This window comes from Drosophila erecta, unplaced genomic scaffold, assembly GCF_003286155.1.
Source record: "Drosophila erecta strain 14021-0224.00,06,07 unplaced genomic scaffold, DereRS2 tig00000021-arrow-pilon, whole genome shotgun sequence".
NCBI classification, from domain to species: Eukaryota; Metazoa; Arthropoda; class Insecta; order Diptera; family Drosophilidae; genus Drosophila; species Drosophila erecta.
The window spans coordinates 5,049,134-5,071,400 of NW_020825198.1; the positions used below are offsets into that span (position 1 = coordinate 5,049,134).

The 22,267-nt window shown below is 41.9% G+C and overlaps 4 protein-coding genes across 28 annotated transcripts in view; 2 read left to right on the plus strand and 2 right to left on the minus strand.

The window, feature by feature from the left end:
• LOC6545048 (gamma-aminobutyric acid receptor subunit beta) overlaps positions 1-5,421 on the plus strand; it is a 35,643-nt gene extending 30,222 nt beyond the window's left edge. For 13 of the 17 annotated variants that reach the window (XM_026977987.1, XM_026977986.1, XM_026977988.1 and 10 more), the window contains one exon: positions 24-1,765. In XM_026977987.1, coding sequence (XP_026833788.1) covers positions 24-185 — 162 coding nt within the window. In that variant the 3' untranslated portion in view covers positions 186-1,765. Of the gene's footprint in view, positions 1-23 lie in introns of all 17 variants that reach the window. The other 4 variants (XM_015158245.2, XM_015158248.2, XM_015158250.2 and 1 more) reach the window with 1 other exon arrangement.
• An 83-nt stretch (positions 5,422-5,504) lies between these two features.
• Positions 5,505-14,937, minus strand: LOC6545050 (F-BAR and double SH3 domains protein 2). 9 transcript variants are annotated; one of them, XM_026977141.1, is made up of 13 exons: positions 14,797-14,936; positions 14,001-14,114; positions 13,699-13,928; positions 13,040-13,567; positions 10,420-11,308; positions 10,183-10,351; positions 9,694-10,113; positions 9,359-9,415; positions 7,876-7,901; positions 7,520-7,658; positions 7,319-7,444; positions 6,894-7,255; positions 5,505-6,794 (listed from the first exon to the last, which is right to left on the minus strand). In XM_026977141.1, the coding sequence occupies exons 2-13, from the start codon at positions 14,022-14,024 to the stop codon at positions 6,738-6,740; spliced, it is 3,027 nt and encodes a 1,008-aa protein (XP_026832942.1). In that variant the 5' UTR covers positions 14,025-14,114; positions 14,797-14,936; the 3' UTR covers positions 5,505-6,737. The 9 variants fall into 9 exon arrangements, with proteins under 9 accessions (XP_026832942.1, XP_015013411.1, XP_026832941.1 ...); XM_015157925.2 differs by having other exon boundaries at positions 5,505-7,255; positions 7,319-7,447; XM_026977140.1 differs by having other exon boundaries at positions 7,319-7,658.
• Positions 14,938-15,503: 566 nt separating this feature from the next.
• Positions 15,504-17,028, plus strand: LOC6545051 (vesicle transport protein USE1). Its single transcript, XM_001971522.3, has 3 exons — positions 15,504-15,950; positions 16,065-16,421; positions 16,839-17,028. Exons 1-3 carry the CDS (start codon positions 15,599-15,601, stop codon positions 16,880-16,882), a joined length of 753 nt encoding a protein of 250 aa, XP_001971558.1. The 5' UTR covers positions 15,504-15,598; the 3' UTR covers positions 16,883-17,028.
• Positions 17,003-18,201, minus strand: LOC6545052 (dihydropteridine reductase). The gene is made up of 2 exons (XM_001971523.3): positions 17,858-18,201; positions 17,003-17,757 (listed from the first exon to the last, which is right to left on the minus strand). Exons 1-2 carry the CDS (start codon positions 17,939-17,941, stop codon positions 17,134-17,136), a joined length of 708 nt encoding a protein of 235 aa, XP_001971559.1. The 5' UTR covers positions 17,942-18,201; the 3' UTR covers positions 17,003-17,133.
• Between the last annotated feature and the right edge of the window lie 4,066 nt (positions 18,202-22,267).

The window sequence follows — 22,267 nt, forward strand, 5'->3', positions numbered from 1 at the left end:
CCCGATCTTCATCTCACAAACAGGACATCAACAAGCTGCTGGGCATCACGCCCTCCGACATCGACAAGTACTCACGCATCGTGTTCCCCGTGTGCTTCGTGTGCTTCAACCTGATGTACTGGATCATCTACCTGCATGTCAGCGACGTGGTCGCCGATGATCTGGTGCTCCTCGGCGAGGAGTAGGGCGTCGTCCTTAAGAGGCGCAAGCGGTCGAGGGCGTGGCCCAAGGACACAGGAGTGAACAGCGCACGAGAGAGTCAAACTTGGCAGGGCGCTGAAAAAAAAACACACACAAAAAATGAGAAACGCAGCAACCGAAACCCGCAAAAAAAAATACAGAAAAATAGGCACAAAAAAAAACAAGAAAATGAAGCGGAAACAAAACTAATTTTAACTAGCGATATAAAAATGCAGAGGCAAGAGTTTATTGTTTAATACAAATGCGGTGCGGAGAGGACACACACATATTACAAGGTCGAAAGCAAAGAATATTGTTAAATAGATTTACACAGAATATAAAAAAGAAAAGAAAAGATAAAACAACATTAGCATTAACAACCAAATGAGTATAAATGAATGAAGAATAATCAAAAGCAACAGATTAGCAAATTGTAGTGAAAATTATATAACGAAAGGCAAAGTGAACGAGTTGAGGAGAATTATGAGCCGACAACAAGCCATTAAACCATTTCAACCACAAATATAACGATCAAAAATCATACGCAACATAGGCATTAAACGGAAACGAACGATGACTTTGAGATACCCTCGAAATAGCGCAGTCGATAAGTTGACTTCAACACACCAAAATACTAGACGTTAAATAATTTCCATTAACTTTGCGGCGTTTTGAGTTTAAGTTTAAGATACGAAAGACCTTTGCTTCCCACTTCAAAAGCAAAACACCCGGAGAGTCTTCCTCTAATTTAAGTGCGTTCCCCCTTTTCAGCTGCACGCTCCCAGAAACCGAAACCAAAACCAAACCTGAACTTAACCAATACTTAATACTTAACCAGTACTTAACCGGAACTCACTATGCTGATCCATTGATTGCCCATTCAGTTGGTTGATTTGTTTATTCAGAACTGACTTAGCGCTTCCAAGTGAAATGGCCAAATTTATTAGAAATCAAAATGTAGTGAAAATGAACAATTTCGACAATTGCAAATCAGTTTGGCGATTATTTCGTTAAGTTAACTTTAAATGTACTAAATCGAAGGCGAGGCAGTCACGTAAGATCGGTAGGTTTTTGAATCATTTGCACAGGACACGACAAAAACACTCATACACACTAAACTCGACACGGATGTTATGAATTACTTTGGAGCGCACCTTTTATAAGAAAGCATCGGAGATGATAAGTCATACAAATAGTTAGTGCAATTGACATAGCGAAATAATAGTATGAACGATAACGATTCATTTTAGTTACACCAATTTTTATATCAACTTTAAACTAACAACAAATTATTCAATATGCACTCACTCTCACTCACGAACACAAGAATCAAACTGAAACAAAAACAAAAAACAAAAACCAAAAACTTTTCGAAAACAACTTTGCGGCACCGTAAGAAATCAATCTAAAGTCTAAGTGAAATTTTCAAACGCAAGTAAGCCCAATAAATACCAGTTAATTAAAAACGAATACAAATAGAACATAGAACATAAAGAGTACACAAGTATGAATGAAACTGCCTAAGAAAAATAGCATATAAGTATAAAAAAATAGTTGCTAAAACATAAACCAAAAAAAAAACCAAAAAATTGAACGAAGACAATTGATTTTCAATTTGTAAATACAAACAGAAGACAGTCGGAACATTCTCAAAAGCAAAGTAGGAGCAAAACTTCGCAATTAAACTTAGTTAATGTAATCGGATCCGATTAAGCGATTAACTCGGATGCGTTCAAGCAGTCAATAAAGCGATAAGCAAACAAAAGATAATTATACCTACGATGCACCGTCTTAAGTTAGCCTAATGTCACACAGATACACACCAACACACTGACAGGCGGACAATGGGACACAGATACTCGACGTATATAACGGACATATACATATATACATATATATTTGAATTTTCGCTCAAGTTCCTCGATGAATCACAGACACAAAGAGAAAGAAACAAAAGAGTTAAGTTAATTCTAACACATAAATTAAAGGCAAGTGAGTTTAACTTTAAACGTAAAATAAAGAAATTAAAATACAATTTAGCACAATGGAGATAACTAAGCAAGCCATACCAAAATATCATCAATGAATTTTAATTTAGTGTTTATGATTAGTGCAAGTGCAGATCAGATCGTAAGGCTAAAGAATTTTGTACAGTTAGCTAAAGTTAAAGCTAGGATTTAGTTAAGCGCCATAATATGGCCAACACTCACACACACACACACACACACACAAAGACACACAGACAACCACACGTATATGTACATAGAGTATGGCTTAAGGCGACACAAGTATATGAGATATATATATATATATATTCATATAACATATTTAGGCACCTACGTATATGTAGCACGAGTTTTTTATATGTAAACCAAACCAAACCAAATTGAACCCAATTCCGATGGAAAACGAGAAAAACACGAAAAACAATTAACTGTATATACGAAAAGTACTTATGAATGGAAGACAGGCAGCGTAGACGAATGCGGATGGTGGTGACCCAAAATGGATCAGCTATGGAACCCTAGATATACTTAAGACGAAACCTTTAACCCTTCTTAAGGACTACCTAACCAATTCAGCAGAACGACTACAGAAGAGAACCCAAGGAAAATTACTTTATTAACGATCTAGACAGACACAAACACTCACTGACACAAGCAAACAATTGAAACAATTAAAATTACGAAATAACAGACAGGGTCGAGACTCGACTATACGATACCCTTTAGCCATGCCCTCCAACGTCTGTCTGCTCCACGGAAAAGCCCCCAGAGTCCTTACCCATTTTGTACCAACCGTTGGCTAAAGAGTATCCCCAATCTGAAAATAGGATTCTGAGCGAAAGAAAGCAATATAAGGTTTACCAAATAATAATTGATTTGTGAATTAATTTATGATTTACTGAGCCAAGTGAAACGGATTTGAAGCAAACTGCAATTGATCTACCAGCCATACAAAAACATTCCCCAAGAAAATAGTTATGACCCGAGACTCGGAAACATAAAAGTGAAATCGGTGATAAAGAACTTAAATAATATACATATATCTGCGCTTATATAAGAAAACCAAAAGCAGTCACACACTTAAATATAGATATATTTTGTAGCTATACAAGTCATAAATCAATTATGTTACCGAAGACAGAAATCAAAATGTTTACAAATGGCTGAAGTGCATTCGTAAAAGATCTATAAAGTAAATAATCCCTATAAATGGTCAAATAAATTTTTGATGCGACAACAACAACAACAACAAATAGCTGCTCAACGGTTTCGGAGCGTATTTCCAAAGAACGTAAATTAATGATGAAAAAACCATTTAGTTGTAAACAATGCAAAGGCGAAATAGTTGACAAACATTTTTAATGAAAAGAAACGAAAACAAAACACACTTAATGGCAAATTGATGCGTTTAATTTTTCATATGGAATTTTTTACTCTACAACCTAGTTTACACTATTATTTGTGGTAATGAAAAACCAAGAAGTTTAGTTGCCCATAGTGAGGAATTTTTTATAAAATAAAAAACAAATTAACGACGCAAGACGATGATATATGCATATGTACGTGTTGCGTATGCAAGAGCATTTAGGACAACAACAAAAACAATGAGGACGGAGCATTCAAAATAAAAATAAAAAACGATGAAAATATGTAAAATGTTAAATTATACACACAATGAAATGTTTGAAGCATTTTTGGTGTCGTTGTTTAGACGGCGGCACCAACACCAACGTTTTATAAAGCAACCGAAATGGAGAAATAAATAAGTAAATCTATATTGAGGATCGATATATACGTGATGCGATGTAATAATTACGTATGTATGTATATGATGTATATTTCATTATATATTATATATGTATGGTGGTCTCAAGAACAAAACAAGCAAAACCAAAAATGAAATTCTAAAGTATTTAGATAAGCAAACCAACAAGTTGAGAGCCCTAGATTAAGTTGAACCACACAATACACAGATACTGATGCAGATACAGATACAGATACGGAAACTGAAGCAGATACAGATACAGATACACTGAAACACTGACAAAAACCGGACCCCAGTTCATGCAGATTGCACCGAAAGCGTAATTACCAACATTTTTAAAGTGAATTCAAAGTTAATGCAAGTGAATATTATTATTGAGAAATAGTCTATAACCCTAGGCAGCAAGACGAGATATTGATTGAACCATGAATTGTTAGAATGATAAAACACACTAATCACACACCACACATACTTACGGTTGTACGTTGCATAATACCCTTAGTTTGTTATTATTATTACGGAGGGTTAATTTTGTAACAATTCCCCAAATCCGCATCATTATCCGTTGAATCCTTTGCTCAAGCAAATTAAAAAAAAAACAAAAATATGCGAAAATTTGTTATTACATTTTAAGATGAGGGACACCAGATGAAACCCAATCCCCGAATAGAGAATACCCTTCCGCGGGCCCTGGCTACTGAAATATATATATGTGTGTATGATTTGTCAGCCATCAACTTACCAGCTTCAAGTCTCATACCATCGTCAAGCAGTTACAGCTTTCGAAAGCTGATCGAGAAGAGGGAGGAGTGTGTTTCTATATAATTTTTGGTTTTATCCGTCCATCAAAAAGAGTTCCTAAATGCAATAAATGAACATGTTTTATGATTACCAGCCAGCCGGCCTGCAATCTGTTAGATACCCAGTCCCTAGTTCACATTGGTCTGCTGTCAATTATTGGTTCCACAGCCCCTCAGACGATTATTTCCGAGTCCCAGAATTTCGGTTGCTCAACCCCCCGTCAGCGTCAGAAACCTAAAAATGATCCCAAAAACATCCATATGAGTATATAGCAAGCTATGTTTGAGGAGCCTCGGATTGGGAGGGAAAACCAAGAGGAATAATTTAAAACGTAATGCGTATGTAATGATTGATCACTGATCACAAATTTTGACTGTGTTAATTTCGTTATATAAAATGAAAAACAAAATTAAAAAATACAAAATACAAAAATACGAATGAAGAAAAACTGAAATGAGAATAATTATCTATAGCATATAAATGATAAACACACACATAACAAGATAATTAAAAGGGAAAATAATAAGCGATGAGTGTTACAAGAACGTAAATGATAAAACCCAAGAAGGAACCTATATTATTAAGTTAAATACTAAAACTAAAAAACATCCAAAGGGAAAAATGCAAACCAAGAAGGAATATTATAATATTGCAATGAAGTGAATATAAATAAAGATATGTAAAAAAATTACAATCCATTGAGTTTTATTTTTAAAAAAATACCCTCACAAAACTCGAACACATTTTCTTGCTTTAAAGTGGAAATTTTATTTGTTAGTTGTTCGAACAGAAGGTTGTTAGACTATGACTTAAAACATTGATTAACTCACTGGGCGGGGTCAAAAATTACATACAATTCAGTTTGCGACTTACAAGTATATTGGGTTTTCATCATTGTTATCTATATTCGGTAATATCGGTTATGTGAATATGAAGTTATCCAATTGTTGAGTTATGAACTTTACTTTTCGAGTATCGCAAACAAAGTATCGCATTGAGTAGGCGTTTTTTAGGCGTTTAATTTCAAATATCTTCTTTCTGGCATCCAACATTAACTGAGACCATTGTACTAGACACGGAAAACATTTAACTAATTAGGCTAGTGTTTTGCATACAATTACAACAATATATATCTGCTCGAATACATTCGTCATCGGCTTCGATTAATTTACTATCATGTGCTGGGATCCTAAGACTAAGTGGAGCGAACAGAAGCGGTAAGGAAATCCAACTGAATTGACCTTTGAAGTTGATTGGCTTTTGTTGGCGGCAAGTTCAAGCGAATGGCTAACTTAACGCTGCTAAACTGGATTCTCTAATTTACTTAGATATATGTACATATTATTGCTCGATTAGTTGTGGATGCTGATATTCGAAGACCCGTGTCTGAGTGCTACATAAGTAATTGTCATTCAAAACGTTACAATATGCCATTTATATATATATAAATATTAATGTATTCCATACGTGTCGAAGGGTATAACACATTACAAACTAACATAATTATGTATATATTTATATAGTTATAATATATCGTATGGTGGTTTTGTTTATGAAGGCCCAGTTGATGTCTAACTATAAACCCAGAGGCAGTCAGAAGAAGTGTTCAAATGGATGTACACAATTTGAGCGCTGTACGTGGAGTTGGGATAGGTATCCCGACCTGAATAAAGTACACATATTCTATATCCTGCTATTGTGTCGTTGTATGTGAATCGGGCGGCCGATATAAGCCCACTCAGTTTTAATGGGGAATTCCAATTCGATAGGGTGTGCTACAATCTGTGCACGGGTATATCCGCCACCCGATCGATAAGTTGCTAGTCCGTCTGAGTCAGGCTATATCATCTGTGTGTTTGGATTGGTTGGATAGGTTGAGTGGGATGAGTGTGAGATCAAAATGCTTTCGAGTGTTGTGGGGTTTGGTTGTGGTTGTGGTTGTGGTTGTGGTTGTGGCTGTGGCTGTGGTGTCCCGCTGATCCGCTCTATAACTGTCCGTGGCTATAGTCTACATAGTATATATCATGCTCATGGTAGTGTGCCTAAAAGAACAAAAGAAACAACATTGAAGTGCCGACCAAGAGGTAGAGACCGGAGCTCCGAATCTAAGCGTTCGACTCCTTCAGATTTTGCAAACGTGCCAATTGATTTGAGTCCAATTCCTCGGGTATGCTAGCTCGCCCACCGACCACCTGTTTGGGTGCCTCAATATCATCATCGCCAGCCGCAGAGTCAGATGCTGCTTCTCCTGCTGCCTCGCCGTTGATGTCCAAGTCGCTGGACTGCTCCCCACCTCCACCTCCGCCGCCCCCACCTCCGCCGCTTCCAGCAAAGGCGTCATCAAAGTTGGCATCGAAGTTGGCCTCAAAGTTGGCCTCAAATCCCGATCCGCCGCCAGACTCGCCCTTGGCCTTCTCGTTGAATGGATCCTCCGCATCCTGCAGGACCGGCACATCGGCCACCGATGCCGAATCGGTGCCCTCCGAATAGGACTGTTGGTCCTCTGCATCACAGGATGGATACTCGGTCAGTGTAATGCTCACCACGGGCCTCACTCCAGCATTACCTTCTTTGGCCGGCGCACTCTGTGGCGCCACCTTGGCCAGCGGCTTGGGCGCAATATCTGGCTTTTTGGCCACTTCCGCCGGCTGCTCCTTGGTCACCTGCTCCTCCGGCTGCGCATCGCTCTCGCCTACTGGTGGGAAAGATTTATCGGCACCGTCTTCAACCATGGGGGTTGCAGCGGTAACAATTATTTGTGCCATACCTAAGTTCAGCGTGTTGGCGCCACCTACCGCCGCCCCCTTTTCGACCTTGCCCCCGGATCCAGGAGCGGATCCGCCCGCCTTCGCTAGTTGGGGCGGCGGCAAGGACGGCGGCGGCTGCCCATCGTCACTGAGATCGTCCTGGAAAGGTGCAAAATTCATTAGCTGATAAGATAACGAAAAATTTATATAAATATAAATTAAAATAAAGTTATCTTTTACTTATTTTAAAAAGTATATATAATATATTCACCAATAAAAAATTAATCAATATTTATTTTTCTTTTGTTTGTCTAGCTTTTCCTAGACTTGGATAAAAACATAAAATTTGGTTTTTAGACAAATATGAATATTTTACCTCCATGCCAGGCTCTTGGATGAGTACTGAGTATGCGTTAAAAATAAATGAGAGAAAATTCGTTGGCTTAGTAACAATCATATCTTCGGAATAATATATCTTATATGAATACATTTTATCGATCCAAATGTTAGAGAGCGGTGAGGAGGAAACTAAAAATATTGAGGATCAAGTCAAGGCAGCCTTGGAACAAAAACTATCTAAGTACACGATTAGGTTTGGCAAGTGGAAACTAAACCAACTAAAACTATTACAAAACTAAAATTTTAAGTTACATTTATTCGGATTTGAGGCTGACAAGCATGCGGGAGATTGGTAGAAAAATAGGGTTTTATATAAAGTATTTGCTTTCCAAATTCAGTCTGATTACTACTGAACTACAGGTGTAAACCGATAGGATTGAGATATATACAAAGAACAAGGGCTTTTCTTTATTAAAAAGTATGTATAGATAGTTTTTCAAAACATGTTTGGGAAATAGTTGTAAACAGGTCGATAGAAACCTTATACTGAATATATATTTATATATGTTTTCTATATACCAAGAAGAAAATCTCATTTGGAAAGTTTAACAATAGTTAAGAGGGGTTTGGACATGCTCTCAAACAGTGGAGTTGAAACAGATATTCCTACACTAAGAAGTACTGAATCAGGAAAAGTTTCGGGTGTAAGATAGTTTAGATATAGAGCATATTTATTAAATTACCCTTCTTGGCAGTGGTTTGGTTTTGATTCTGGCCTTAAATGACACAAAGACACAATTACACTGAGAGAAAAACAATCAATGCAAAACGGCAATAAAAGAATAAAAGTGATATTCAGACAAATTAATAACCAATCAAAGCATTAAATGCAATTCAATTGAAATATCAGTGCCACACACACACAGATCACAGATATATCATCGTATATTTGTATAAAGAGATAAAGAGAAGCTGCAAAAAGAAATAATCGAAGTTGGAGAAATAACGATAACACGGCACGACACTTTCTGACAAGCAGCCTAAGAATAACACTGTAAGAAATCGTAGGGCAATTCATCGGTTGATTTCGTCTCGGCTGCGGAGACTTGCGGAGACTTTTGGAGACGAGAGACAAAATAGCACATTAACGGAGAGTAGTGGAGAGTAGTTACAGTGATAAATGGTGGTAATTCGTGTTAATTTTGTGGTAAACTTTTGGTGAATTAGTGGTGGATTTGGTGAATTGGTGGTGGAATAAGTGGTTAGTAGTTAGACGAGCTGCACTTTTGGAGAATAGGTTTACCTCTAGAGAATATAGAAGCAGGTATAACAGTACTTTTTGATTGGAAACTTTAGGTTTTCTTTTCTTGCTTTTTTCGATAGTGGAAAGTTGAAAATTATACAAATGTTCGGTACTATAGGATTCGATATCGAGTGACAGATACTGTATAGTTTAAAGATATAGAGATATAGATTGGGGAAACAAAAGACCAGGTGATAGGGTGAGATATGACATTTACCTGGCGGAGGCATACTCGGTGCAGCAGCGCCGTTGGGTATATAGCCGCTATCCTCATCTGTCGAAATCGGGGTAAACGATTAACACTCGGCATAACATTCAAAAATATACCAGTTATACACGATTTTAAGCACTAAGTAGTTAAGTATATCCTTACGAAAATAAACACAAATGATAATGTCAATGAGTCCTAACACTTGGAAAAATTGTGTGGCTACTTAAAAACAAAATGACTAAAAGTGATTGATATTCCCTTAACCCAACTATAAAATCTCATATTTCCCGATCTACTGGAAAAGATAATTATCAGTACTTGGAGAGTTTTCACAAGCCTACCTGCTGTATCCTGCGAACCGAACATGTCCTCCGTGAGCTCCAGCTCCAGCTCGTGGGCGTACTCCGGGGGCAGGGCCGGAGCGGGGGGCAGTGCGAAAGTGGGCGCTGCGGTGGGCGGAGGTGACTCGTCGCCACCCTCGCTGAGCGGCTCGCCCATCTCGTCGCACTCCTCGACGACCAGCGATGGGAAGTTACCGAACTTGCCATCCAGCTCGCCCTCCCACCAGCCATCGTCCACGCCGTGGGCGGTCTTGGTGATGATCTTGATCTTGTCGCCCTCCTCGAAGGTGAGCTCATCCTCGGCGGTGGCGTCGTAGTCGTACAGCGCGATGCACCACTCCACGTCCGATTTGACACGCTTCTGGGGCGCCATGATGACCGACACCTGGTCGGGCGATTGCATCGAGTCCACTGTCTGATCTTCATTGTCAACGGTATAATCGACAGATGAGAATGAGATTTGAGAGCGCAATTGATTGCCTGAAGTACCATTAAAGGCGCTGCCCGCTGTCTCCTGGTCGATGTCCAGATAATTGTGCGGCACATAGCCTTCCTCGCCGCGATAGTTGCGTGCCCTCAGCCAACCATCGCCGTCGCCCTCGCCAACCACCTCGAGCTGTTCATTTTCGACGATGGTGAGCTCGTCAGGATTCTGGGCCTGTGGGCAAAGCGATAGCAATCATCATTTCAAATCTTAAATAGCACCCTTGCTTAAAGCTCACATACCGTATAGCTGTAGAGTGCAGTGCACTTGAAGATCGCCTCCTTGGGCTCTGGTACAATCGGTTCGTCCTTGTCCTCCTCCTCCTCGGCAGCGCCCCAGTTGACCTCAGTGGGATCATCCCAGCCACCGGCGCTACTGGCCATCATGGATGAGGAGGCAGCAGCTGCAGAGGAAGCGGCCGCAGCCGAAGGACGCACCTCGGGCTCATCATCGCTATCGCTGAAGGTACGATCCCTGGACAGCTGTTGCTCCTGCTTGGGCTTCGTTTGGGCAGCGGCCTGAGCCTGCGTCTCCTCCTTGTCGCTGTCGTAGAAGGAATCCGAGCTTGGATTCTCGCCCTGGCCGGAGGCGTCGGTGCGCATCGAAATGGAACTGGCCGAACGCGTCAGCTCCTGTACACCCATGATCTCGGCCTCCTGCACCCACTCGTCCACGTTGATGCCGCCATCCCGCAGGCACTGCAGGCATGCCTCCGCCTTTGTCTTCTCCGTCTCGGACCGACGGATTTGATCGCGGAACTCCTCGATCTTGGTGTCCAGATCCGGGCCATTGGGATCGTTGGGATCGGTGCGCTGGCCGGAGTCTCGCAGCGACTGGCACAGGGCCAGCTTCTTGGCATTCTCCCGTATCGAGGCATTCTCCTTCACCACCCTTCCGGCCAGATTCTTGGCCTCCTTGGTCAGCGTCTCGGCGGCGGACTCGTGCTCCGCGGTCACCTTGCGCACCGGATCGTTGTCGCACGCCTCGAAGTCGTACTGGATGTGCTGCTTCAGCACCGGATAGAACAGGTAGCAGCACTGCAGGTTGTACTCCCGGGTCAACTGCTGTGCCTGGTCACGGATCTTCCCGAAGCTGTTCTGCGTAGCCGAGCAAGTCAGCAGCTCTGTGCGGCTGGAAGGCAAATGCTCATTTTAGTCATATTTTATAAAGATTTTCAAACACAAAAAAGTGATGTGACTCATTAGATTTGAATAGCGTAACCAAAGACAGTAGAATAATAAGATGCGTAACGCCATACGATTTTTTTGCACACGATTTTTTCGGGCTGGCTCTAGAGCTGGCTCCAGGCTCTCTCGAATTTTTGTTCAAAAGCCAGAGAGAGAGAGCGCTTTTTTATGAATAAATATTTAAAAATAAATATTATAACATTTCAAACATTTGTATGAATAACATTTGCCCGGTTATTTGTTCAAGAGGGATGCCAATTTGATCTTGCAAGTAATGACACTTAAGAACACATACACTACACTCACTGCTCGACCAGTAAGATAGATTACTTGAACTACTTTGCGACTCTAAATTAGAAGACATGCCTTACGGTCTTCACCAGAACTAGTTGGATATTATAGGGCTACAAGGAAATATGTTTCCTAAACAAATATTAAAAGCGGCAATAACTATGTGTTCCGACAGTAAGTTAAACATTCTTCAGGATTTAATTAAGACAATTTTTACTACTTTGTGCAAGTAACACATGCACTACATACATACATACATACATACATACATACATACATACATACATACATACATACATACGTACGTACGTACGTACGTACGTACGTACATACGTACATACGTACGTACATACATACATACATACATACATACATACATACATACATACATACATACATACATACATACATACATACATACATACATACATACATACATACATACATACATACATACATACATACATACATACATACATACATACATACATACATACATACATACATACATACATACATACATACATACATACATACATACATGCATGCATATATACATACATACATACATACGTACACTACACATACACTACACATACACTACTTGAACTACTTTTCGACTCTAAATTAGAAGACATGCCTTACAGTCTTCACCAGAACCAGTTGGGAATTATAGGGCTACAAGACAATAAGTTTCCTAAACAAATATTAAAAGCGGCAATAACTATGTGTTCCGACAGTAAGATAAACATCCTTCAGGCTTTAATTAAGACAATTTTTACTACTTTGTGCAAGTAACACATACATAAATACATACATACATTCGTACTTACATACATACATACATACATACGTACATACATACGTACATACATACATATGTATATATACATATATATAGTACAACAATTTAATAAAATGAAATTCATCAAATTCGTTCCTTAGATCAAAATTGATTTCGGACTGAAAATCGTCTTCTAGCACACCTTTATTGTTTACTGTTTTTACTAACACAAGCAAGTGAATTCTATTTATAGATTTTTATGCTCTCAATTTTATGCGAGTGGGAAGAAGCAATTACTGCCGCCACCAAAAAAGTGGCTGCATAGTGCAAAACCAATGTATGGCCGTTACGCATCTTATCACCATATCTAAGTTTGCTGCAATCCAGTGAAGCCTCTGCGCTACTTGCAGTAAGCCAACTTTATGAGCCATATCAGTAGCGTCATATATCTTATCAGAATGTAGTTGTCGACACGAGCAAATGTTGATTAGGAAGCGGCATTGGACATGTAAGCTATATAATTGATTTACTGACTTAGCACTAATAGCTGGTGTATCCAACACAGGGCAGTAATTTAGGGGTGATGCATCATACACTTACCCCATTAACATGAGGTACTCGGCCACCCGCTCGAAGACATAGTTCTCCATGGTGGTCATCGTGGTCTGCAGATCGACGGTGAAGTAGCGATTCTGATGGGCGTTGGCCGCCGCCAGACTGAGCACGTAATCGTTCCGGGCGCCTGAGGACTTCTCCTCCAGCAGCTCCTTGCGAGATGTGACCCGGGCGCTGTTCTTCTGCAGCGAAGTGATTGATTGAAAGAAGGAGCCCTTCTTCTTCTTAAGCTTCTCCTCGATGTCGCGTGCCTTGTCCCGGACATCGTGGGCACAGTGCTCTTCGTCAAAGTAGGACTTCTTGGTCTTGTCCACATCACCCACGCTCAGATGGAGTTCCTTCTGCACATTGACAATCCCGGAAAGCGATCGCTTGGCTATGGCCAACTTGTAATCGCGAAGAACCTTCGCCTCATCGGCGATTTGCTGTTGAAACACCTCGATGGCGGCCAGTCTAGCTCGGGCCAGTTTCTCATTCTCCTCGAGCACAGTGCGCCAAACGCTCCACATGTTCCTGAAAGATTGATTGCAGATAAGTTCGATTTTCCAAGGAGACAAGCACTATAATTCATATTAATCGAAGGTGCCATAAATCTCAAATGCCCTCGCTTATTTCAAGCTGCAAAGCTGGAGAGGAATACCCACCAGCGCTCCTCCATGCCTTCCATCTTAATGTCTGGTATGTTGGGTATCTTCTTGTTGAGATACTGCGATGAGATCTTGAGCAGCGACTCACTGTACGACTTCTCGACAGCGGACCGCTTGATGGTGAACTGCCGGATGTCCTCCAACAGGTCGCACTCATGCTGGTTCTTCAGCTGCAGCTTGGCCACCTGCTCCGTGTGCAAGTTCTTGAGGAACTTCACATAGTTTCCCTGCAGGATTGCGAGTTAAACGCTTGATTATTTGGGAACGTGCTCATTGTTTTGGGTTTATTTAGGTATTACCTTTCGCGGCGGCGGCTGCATCATGGGGCTTTTTCTACGGCAAACGGTCACTCTACAATTTGATTTTTTTTCTATTTTAGCTCCGACCTAATGGTGTTACATTACCTCTAGCAACTGTAAATAGTATGATGATATTATGATATGATCTTGGGATATACGTGCATAATTATTATTATCCTATCCTATCCTATGACTTCTACATCTTGATGTATTAGAAACTTGTCTACATTTTCAGTGACTCAAAATGGGTGATTTATGTTTTATGATTTCCAAAAATTTCAGGGAATTTAACATTATCAAATTACAGATTAGATAAAATGTTGCCCCACCAATATTTTTTATAAAGATTTTCACATTTTTTTTTGGCTGTGTAAATGGGTGGTACATGTGGGTGGTTGAGTGGTTCTCAAGCCGTTAATGGATTCGCTACGCAGCAACGGTTCGCAGAACTTATGTAACGAAAATGCATTGATAACTGCCAGCGAAACGCAATGGAAAACCAGGGTTTTCCTTAAGCTCAAACGAGGTACTATTTTTAGCTGGAAATTTTCACTGGGACAGCCCACGCAGCAGCCCCCCTTTTCGGGTATCGTATCGATTTCTCAGTCCCCGGACTAGCTTAGTTTTTAGGCATTTCAACAACTACGATATTCAAAACACTTGGCTAACACTTTTTTTGGACATGGCCAGTTAGAATGGTTGTTTTTCAGCTGGATAAGTACTTTTTGGGACTCTTATCGCTGGGTTTTCACTGAAATTTGTGGGCTTTTCTGGGCAGCTAAAATCCGTTGCTTACTTATCGATTTCGATTTTCACGACGTTTGTGTGGGGACTTTTCAACATGCACCGTTAACTGCTGCTGCTGCGCAGGAAGAGACCGCCAAGAGAGCGGCGATAGAGAGTCGAAGAAAGAGAGAGAGAGAGAGGAAGCAGTCGCGTTTCATTCATGGCCCTCGAGTACCGTTGACAAAGAGGGTGAGTTTTATTGTTTTTGCGCCGTCAGCTGTTTGATAACACATCACTTTGCGTGTAACGGCACTTCAGGGGAATTATCAAAAACGGAAAAAAAAAAACTATACAAATTCAACCTTTGAATAGTTTGCCATTTGCGCTTGACACCTGGCGTACGACCACTGCTAAACAAAAATGTGCGTTTGCATGGAAATACTCAATTGCTGTGGCTATCAGAAACGGTTTAATTGATAACTTCAGATATTGGCCAAGAGGCTTGATAAGATTTTCGAGTCGCGCCCAAAAGAATGCATGCCATAATATAAATGCATTACGTTGCTTTGAGCCCTTAGACCTTTTTTAAAAACCACATTTAGAAGCTCAAGAATGAGGCATTTTGGGTGAATTTGGTTTTTATTGAAATTAATGGTTTTTTAGTAACTATTTAATTTTCACAGGATTTTAGGTTTAATTTTAATTTAGTCTTTTACGTTTAACTTACATTTTACATGCATAGCTGCATAAGCTATCGATAAATTTCTATCGCCATCTAATGAGACCAGCTGCTGCCTATCGACGATAGCGTTCGATTTGGTATTTTAATTTAGGAATTTGTACTTTGTTGTTTTCATGTTTTCCCCTTTGAAATGGCCACGAAGCTAAATGTAAATATCCGCACCCTGCTGACCAACTGCGAGGACCTGGCCAAAAGCGAGCACAACTTCTGGCGGCTGCAGAAGTTCATCAAGTCCCTGGACACAATGCTCGCCGAGCTGGAGGCGATGGACGATCCGCAGAGTGCCACCCGCATCCCGGGCTACTTGGAGCGCCTAAGGGCCCTTAAGTTATCCACCGGATATACAGATGTCGCCAGTTCCACAACAAATACTCCCGCGCAATCCTCCTCAGTCAGCGAAACGGGGGAAAATGCACTGAAAGAAATGAGGCAGCTGCAGAACACCAAACATCACAACGAACTGCGAAAGGAACTGCTGCAGGGTAATAAAGGATTCAATCAGTTTTGAATCCAAACTTTGAGGGAACTGCATTATTCCTCTGAAGGCATTAATAAATCATAAAATCAGACTAAAGCGTAAAAAACTTGTATTTTAGATGCTGATGCCCTGCGAAGACGTCGAGGAGCAGATGAATCCTCCACTAGCCCTGGCGGCGCAACCGTACAGGGAACTTCTGGGGAAGACATGAACGAGGCTGCCAAGTATTATACGAATGCCCAGGAGAAGATCACCGAGCACATGCTGTCGCTGACACGCAACTTGAAGGAGCAGACGGAGACTGCCAACAGGATTATCCGGAGAGATACGGAGGTGGTGTCTCGTTCCGCCGGAATGGCGGACCGCAATATCAATTCGCTGGGGAAAGAGGCTGAGAAACTGGAGCAACATTCGAAGAAAGCATACAAGTGCTGGCTCTGGCTGATGATTGTCTTTGTAATTGTCACCTTTATAGGTGAGTCATTGTGTTTTTTGGAAGTTTTATTTATATATTCAAGCAAAGAGAAAAAACCTCTTGGATATCACCAATTTAATTGAGCAAGCTTGTCTCTATTGATACTTAAGCCTAAAAATGGTGCTTTCTACTTTAAAAATATAAGAACTTAAAGTTTTCCACCTCAGCGATACACATTTTAAGTCGTTTATGGTACAAGTTATCTGAGATTATAAATATTCATTACTAGATTCCATTATATTATTGAATTTAAATTTAAAACAGTTTGAGCAAACACCGCGAGTCAATTAGCTTAATGTAAGTGAACAAGTTTGCCGTGACTCAGTTTAAAATTACATTTCCTAATTGGTTCGATTGATTGCAGTTCGACTGGTTGCTTAATCATACTAATGAGTTTATTCCCCTTTCCATTTACAGGTATGGTGTTATTCATGAAGATTATGAAGAAGAAGAAGGCGTAGAAACTGTTTCCAAACAAATCAAACTAAAGATTGTACTCCAAGCAAGCTTTAAACGCTCGTTAAGCTCCCGAGTTCAAGAGGTTATCCCCAGAGCGCCCAAATCGTGTAAACAGCTCCACATTAAACGATCGAAAGCCGCCCAGCGATTTATTTATGAATAGTTTATGTACAAGCGAAAGCGTTTAGATTATGGTTTTTGAGCATTCTTGTTGTATGTAAATGTTTTTGGATCTGTATCTGTATCACCAAACCTATTCGGCGGCAATGAGCTGCGTAACGCCGTTCTTGGTGATCAGCTGCAGCAGGGATCCAGTTGCGGGCCTCTCCTGAGCTTGGGTCCACTTAAGGAAAAGTCCGGCCACCTCTGTGAGTGGAGTCCAGGTGCCAAAGTCCGCATCTGGCATCCATTTACGGTTCATGGGTGTATCCAGAGTTACGGGAAGTATGGACACAGCCAGGGAACCAGCTGGCAGACCGGATTTCTCAGCGCCCAGAGATCGGGTCAGCTGGTGGACAGCTGCCTTGGCCATTCCATAGCCGATCATGCCGGGAGTGCCCTCCAGAGCGGGCTTAGCTCCAGTGAGGGCCAACACTCCTCCTTCCTTCAGATGCTGAGCAGCCACAGCTGCCGAAATGGCAGAGGTCCAAACACTCTGCTTCCACATGAGATCAGCATTCTTGGCCAGATCCTTCTTGGCATTACCGCCTGCCCAGCCGCCAGCCACGCAGATGACGGCATCAAGTTTCTCGCCGGCCAGGGATTCTGCGACCTTGGAGACCACCGTTTCCTCCTGTGCCGCCCAGGCAGCATCGCGTGGCACCACGATGCTAACGTCGGCCTGCTCGTTCTCCGTCAGATCGATGCTGCCAACCCACTGATGGATTATCCAGGTCGTGAAGGTCGTAGCCGCCGCAAAGGAAAAACCATAGTTAATGAGGCAATTGTATTTAACACTTAAGTGAAAGGTAACTCACATAATTGTTGGCTTTGAAGTGATCGACACAGGCCGAGCCCAAGGCTCCCTTGCCGCCGTAAATAACCACTCGACCTGCGGACATGATGCGTGCTGCCAGTTTTGAAGCTTAAATTCAACTAATTGCCAACGAAAAACACGAGAACTCCGAACTTGGTGAGTCAAAATCGGGCGGGAGCTTTGAACGCAAGTGGGGTTTTTTAACCGCGAGACCAGTTCTACCGGTAATAATCGGGAGAATAAATTTCAACTCAGGTTTAAGCTTCAGCGTGCAGATATAGCTTTTTATTCGCTACAGCAAGATACAGTGGGAGCAACAAGTGGAAAATCAATAAGATGGCATGCGAACGCACAGCAAGGTCACACTGGTGCGAGTAACGCGTTAGTTGGTATTTCTTTTTGGTATCCAACAGCTGTTCGCCGCCAACAGCACCCGTCTCACTCTCGCACTCGCACTGCTCGCTGCTCATTTTTGAAAAGGGAAATGCGTGAAATTCGTGCGCCGCATTTCCACCAGACCAGAGTTACGCGCCGTAGCTGTGTTTTCCACTCAGTCCCACCAGTCGCCGTCGCGTTACGTCACGAGAACTAAAGTTGTTGTACTATATCGGCTAAACGGTGAACGGTAAATATTGAAGAGAGAGAGTTTTCCTGGCTTCAATTTTCCATTGCAATCGCCCCCACCATCCTTGGATATTTGGGTTTTTTGGAAAGAAAAATATAAACACATGTGTGTGTCGCCACAGTGTTTTGGTTTTTCTCGGCCGCCCAAGTAGACGGCGCGTAGTTTTTCACTTTGACGGGAGTTTTCCTTTCGGTCATCGCCTCACACTCATTTCTAATTGTGATTCGTAGGAAGTAAGTTGTCTAGTGCAAAATATATATTCAAATAAAATAGTTTTAAATCGGAACACACAACAATAAAATACATGCAAACACCACCAAATATCGGAAAAGAATAGAAAAAGAGCAAATTATAAAATTACGATAGAAACCAAGAGAATATTAACCGAAAACCCGTCAATCCCATCGTCTTTGGTCTTCTGGTTCTTCTTCATCACCAACGTCCGTTAAGAACCACGCATCGTTATTGAATAATCTGTGGATATTGAGATACATATATACGCATCGCATCTAGGATAAATGATACGCAACGACTGTAACTGTAAACTGTGTCCCCTCTCACGTAAGAAGTAACGTAACGCAGCCTGTGGGAACAACGTAGCTTGGACGCAATCGGGAAAATCTCCACGGAGGACGCAGCTAACGGTGAGTTTTCCTGTAGCCAGTACGGGGTGGGGGGGCCTTTTAGTGGGGGGAATGTCACTCACAGGGAAAATGAAAAATGCCTGGCGAAAATTCTTGGTCATGCAACTCGTTTAGCCGCTCTCCCTCTTTCGCTCCCGCGTGCGCTCACATGTTTGTGTGTGTTTATGCAGCGGAAAACGTGTATTCTTGAGAAAAACCAGAAAATCGAAACCCGGAATTGGGTCAGTATGTCAAACGCCGTCCCGCTCCCACCGATTCCAATTCCGATTCCGATTCAAGCTGCTAGTCTGGCTAAAAACTCTGGCTAAAACGTGTTTCGTGCTTAGTCAATTTGTTCTTTTTCATCTACTCGCAGCTGCCTCTGTCGCGGCCGCTGCCACAGTCGACGTCGCTGCGCGGCCACTTGACTAAAAGCGGCCTAAACGGCATCGCCTCCAGAATGCCTAAAAAACTAAACAACAAGCACCGCCAATGCACGTGTGTGAGAGAGAGGGTTACGGATGGTGGGAAAAAGACAGAATGTCTGTCACCCGCGCGACCAACTTAAATACCCTGTACTTCCTAAGTGGGGGATGTGATAGAATAGTTTACGAATGTAGATCTCACACAATGAAACCTTTGCTAACATTTAGTTATTTTAACCATAATAATAATTTTAACCATAATCGCATATGCTACAAGTATTTTCATAGTGAGGTGGAAAAACAACTGTTTTATTAGGGCAAACACAAAGCTGCCATCGCTGGATTCTATCAAATTAACTTCTATAAATAATAACTTACTTTTTAACTTACATACATATGCCTGTAGATATGTAGATGTGTATACTGAGTAGCTCCTATTCGGCAGCTTATCTGCGGTAGTGTAAAATGATAAATGGCCCGCTCTCTGGCTGTCGTAGTTTTGCCTCTCACTAGTTTTTCGGCCACTCGCTTCACTTGATCTTGCACTCGGATTTCGACCGCGGTGCAGCTGACAGCGCAGCCAGCGTCGACGGCGACTGCGGCAGCGGCAGCGGCGCTTTTACCTTGAGCACGCCTGCACTTGTCGCCAGCCCCCCTCCCCCCGCCCGCCGCTTGCTCACATGTCGTTCGAATTTGAACTTCTGAAAAAGCCAACACCTTTCGAAATTTGTAGCCGCTCTTATTTCTTTTTCGTTTGCCTGCGAGCAGCGGCGTTTTTATATGTATTTCTGATGTTTGCTAATAAAATTATTACGACTTGGACGGACGACAGCGGCTGCTAATGCTAATGCGTTTTAAGGTCGCCGCCGCTGCTCTTGTTGATTTTGACCCAATAAACAATATGATGATGCCCCGCTTAGATTTGTCGGTCCATTTAACATGTGTCCATTCCATTGGCCCAGGATCCGATTTGATTTATTTCAAAGTTATACAGCCAGGCGCTAAACAAAACAAACAACATGAAAGGGCGAAATTGTTGGCGAACGGCAAATGGCAGACAGCTGGTGCTCATTTTCCGGGATGCGAAAAAGGGATAGATTCGGGAAAGTGCACTGAGAAAATCAGTGTGAAATTATGGTTTGGCTAATGTTTGCTTTAAAATGTATACATAGTTTCATACCTTCAATTATCATATTTTATTTAACATGCACACCTTTTTACATATTTTAAATATTCAAATGAATAGTAAAGTATACTGCCGTCGTTCATGAGATAAAACTGCTTATACATAGGTGGAAATTTATTCTAGGCAAGGTGCAGAGCAGTGCAAAAGTACCTATCCAAAAACAACTCCCCAGATAATCCATCATTACATCATAACCGTTGCGAATTCATGACTAATGGCCGATGATTTTTCTCTCTGTGGGGAATACGCGGCGTGGGGGCGGGGAAGGGGGGAATAGGGATAACAACGCGGAAGAGGCTCTATTATAGGTTGCTGGTTTACTAGTTAACTGGGACCCAGCCTAGGGAGAGCGAAAGGGAAAGGGTGGCGAAAGGGCAGGAGAGAGCGAGAGAGCTAGTGGGAATTACTAGGGAGTGGGAGTGGGAGTGGGCGGGAAGCAGCGGGGGGTGGTGACACTGACAGTGGAACACCTTCGTCATCGTCAAACATTCGGGCTGTATAAGAGCAATAAATAATGCACACGAAGAGCAGCGATGAGAGCAAAAGATATGGCAAATATCGGGCGAGAGATTCGAGAGGGGGCGAGAGAAAGCGGTGAGAAATTTGGTGGGAGAGCGAAAGAGATTCGCTTTGGGGGGTTGCTTGTGTTTGATTTTTGCACTTAAGAGCGCAAAAAGTGGCTTTGATTTTCATTTTCCGCCTGCTCTTCTGCTCTTTCGCACGCAGTTTGGGGCATGCCAACTTTGATGGGCGATTTGACCAACCCCCAGGAGGGAATTCCCAACTTGGCTCATTAAATTGATAACGTTAAGTGCAGGATATTCAATTTGATTTCACAGGCAAGGGTATGCGATATAAGTGATACAATGTATCGGTATGGATGGGTTAGCTTTCAATCACTTGATATATGGCGAAATGCCTATGCTAATTTTAGTTTTTGTGGCACTTTTAAATATCCAATACACAAGAGCGATAATTTGTCAACGTTTCTTGTAGTGCATATATGTTTCCCCGCGAGCATCCACTCGAAAATATTTCCCTTTTCTTGGCAACATTGTTGTTGGCGGTGGGTGAGTGGGCGGAAAAGTGGGCGTTGCGTGGGCAGTCGCCCCACATTTGCATGTTCCCAACACGGCACACATATTCTCGCGTCTCTGCGCCTCTTACGCGTCTCGCTCTCACTCTCTCTCACGCTCTTGCCGCTTTTCTTGCTCTCTGGACGTGGATGCCCAAGTATATAGCCCGAGTTCCAATTGGGATAGGGATGCGAAGGCTATAGCGGTAACCTATATAATTTTTTGTTCCGCTTCTAACAACAAGCACATCCTCTCGTGCTCCAAACCAAAAAAAGGAAGGAAATCAAAACCTCTGGCAGTTGAAGGTTCTTTTAAAGCAGTTACTGATTTTCATGTGTATATTTTTCCACGTTTGTGGGGAGCAAAGCAGCGTTTTTTTTGCTTTCCTGCTGGCTTTGAATTTAATGTTAAGTATACGCATCAGTGAACTCAATTTAATTATCATGATTGTTTCGTCCGCTGCCTGTCTTTGCTTT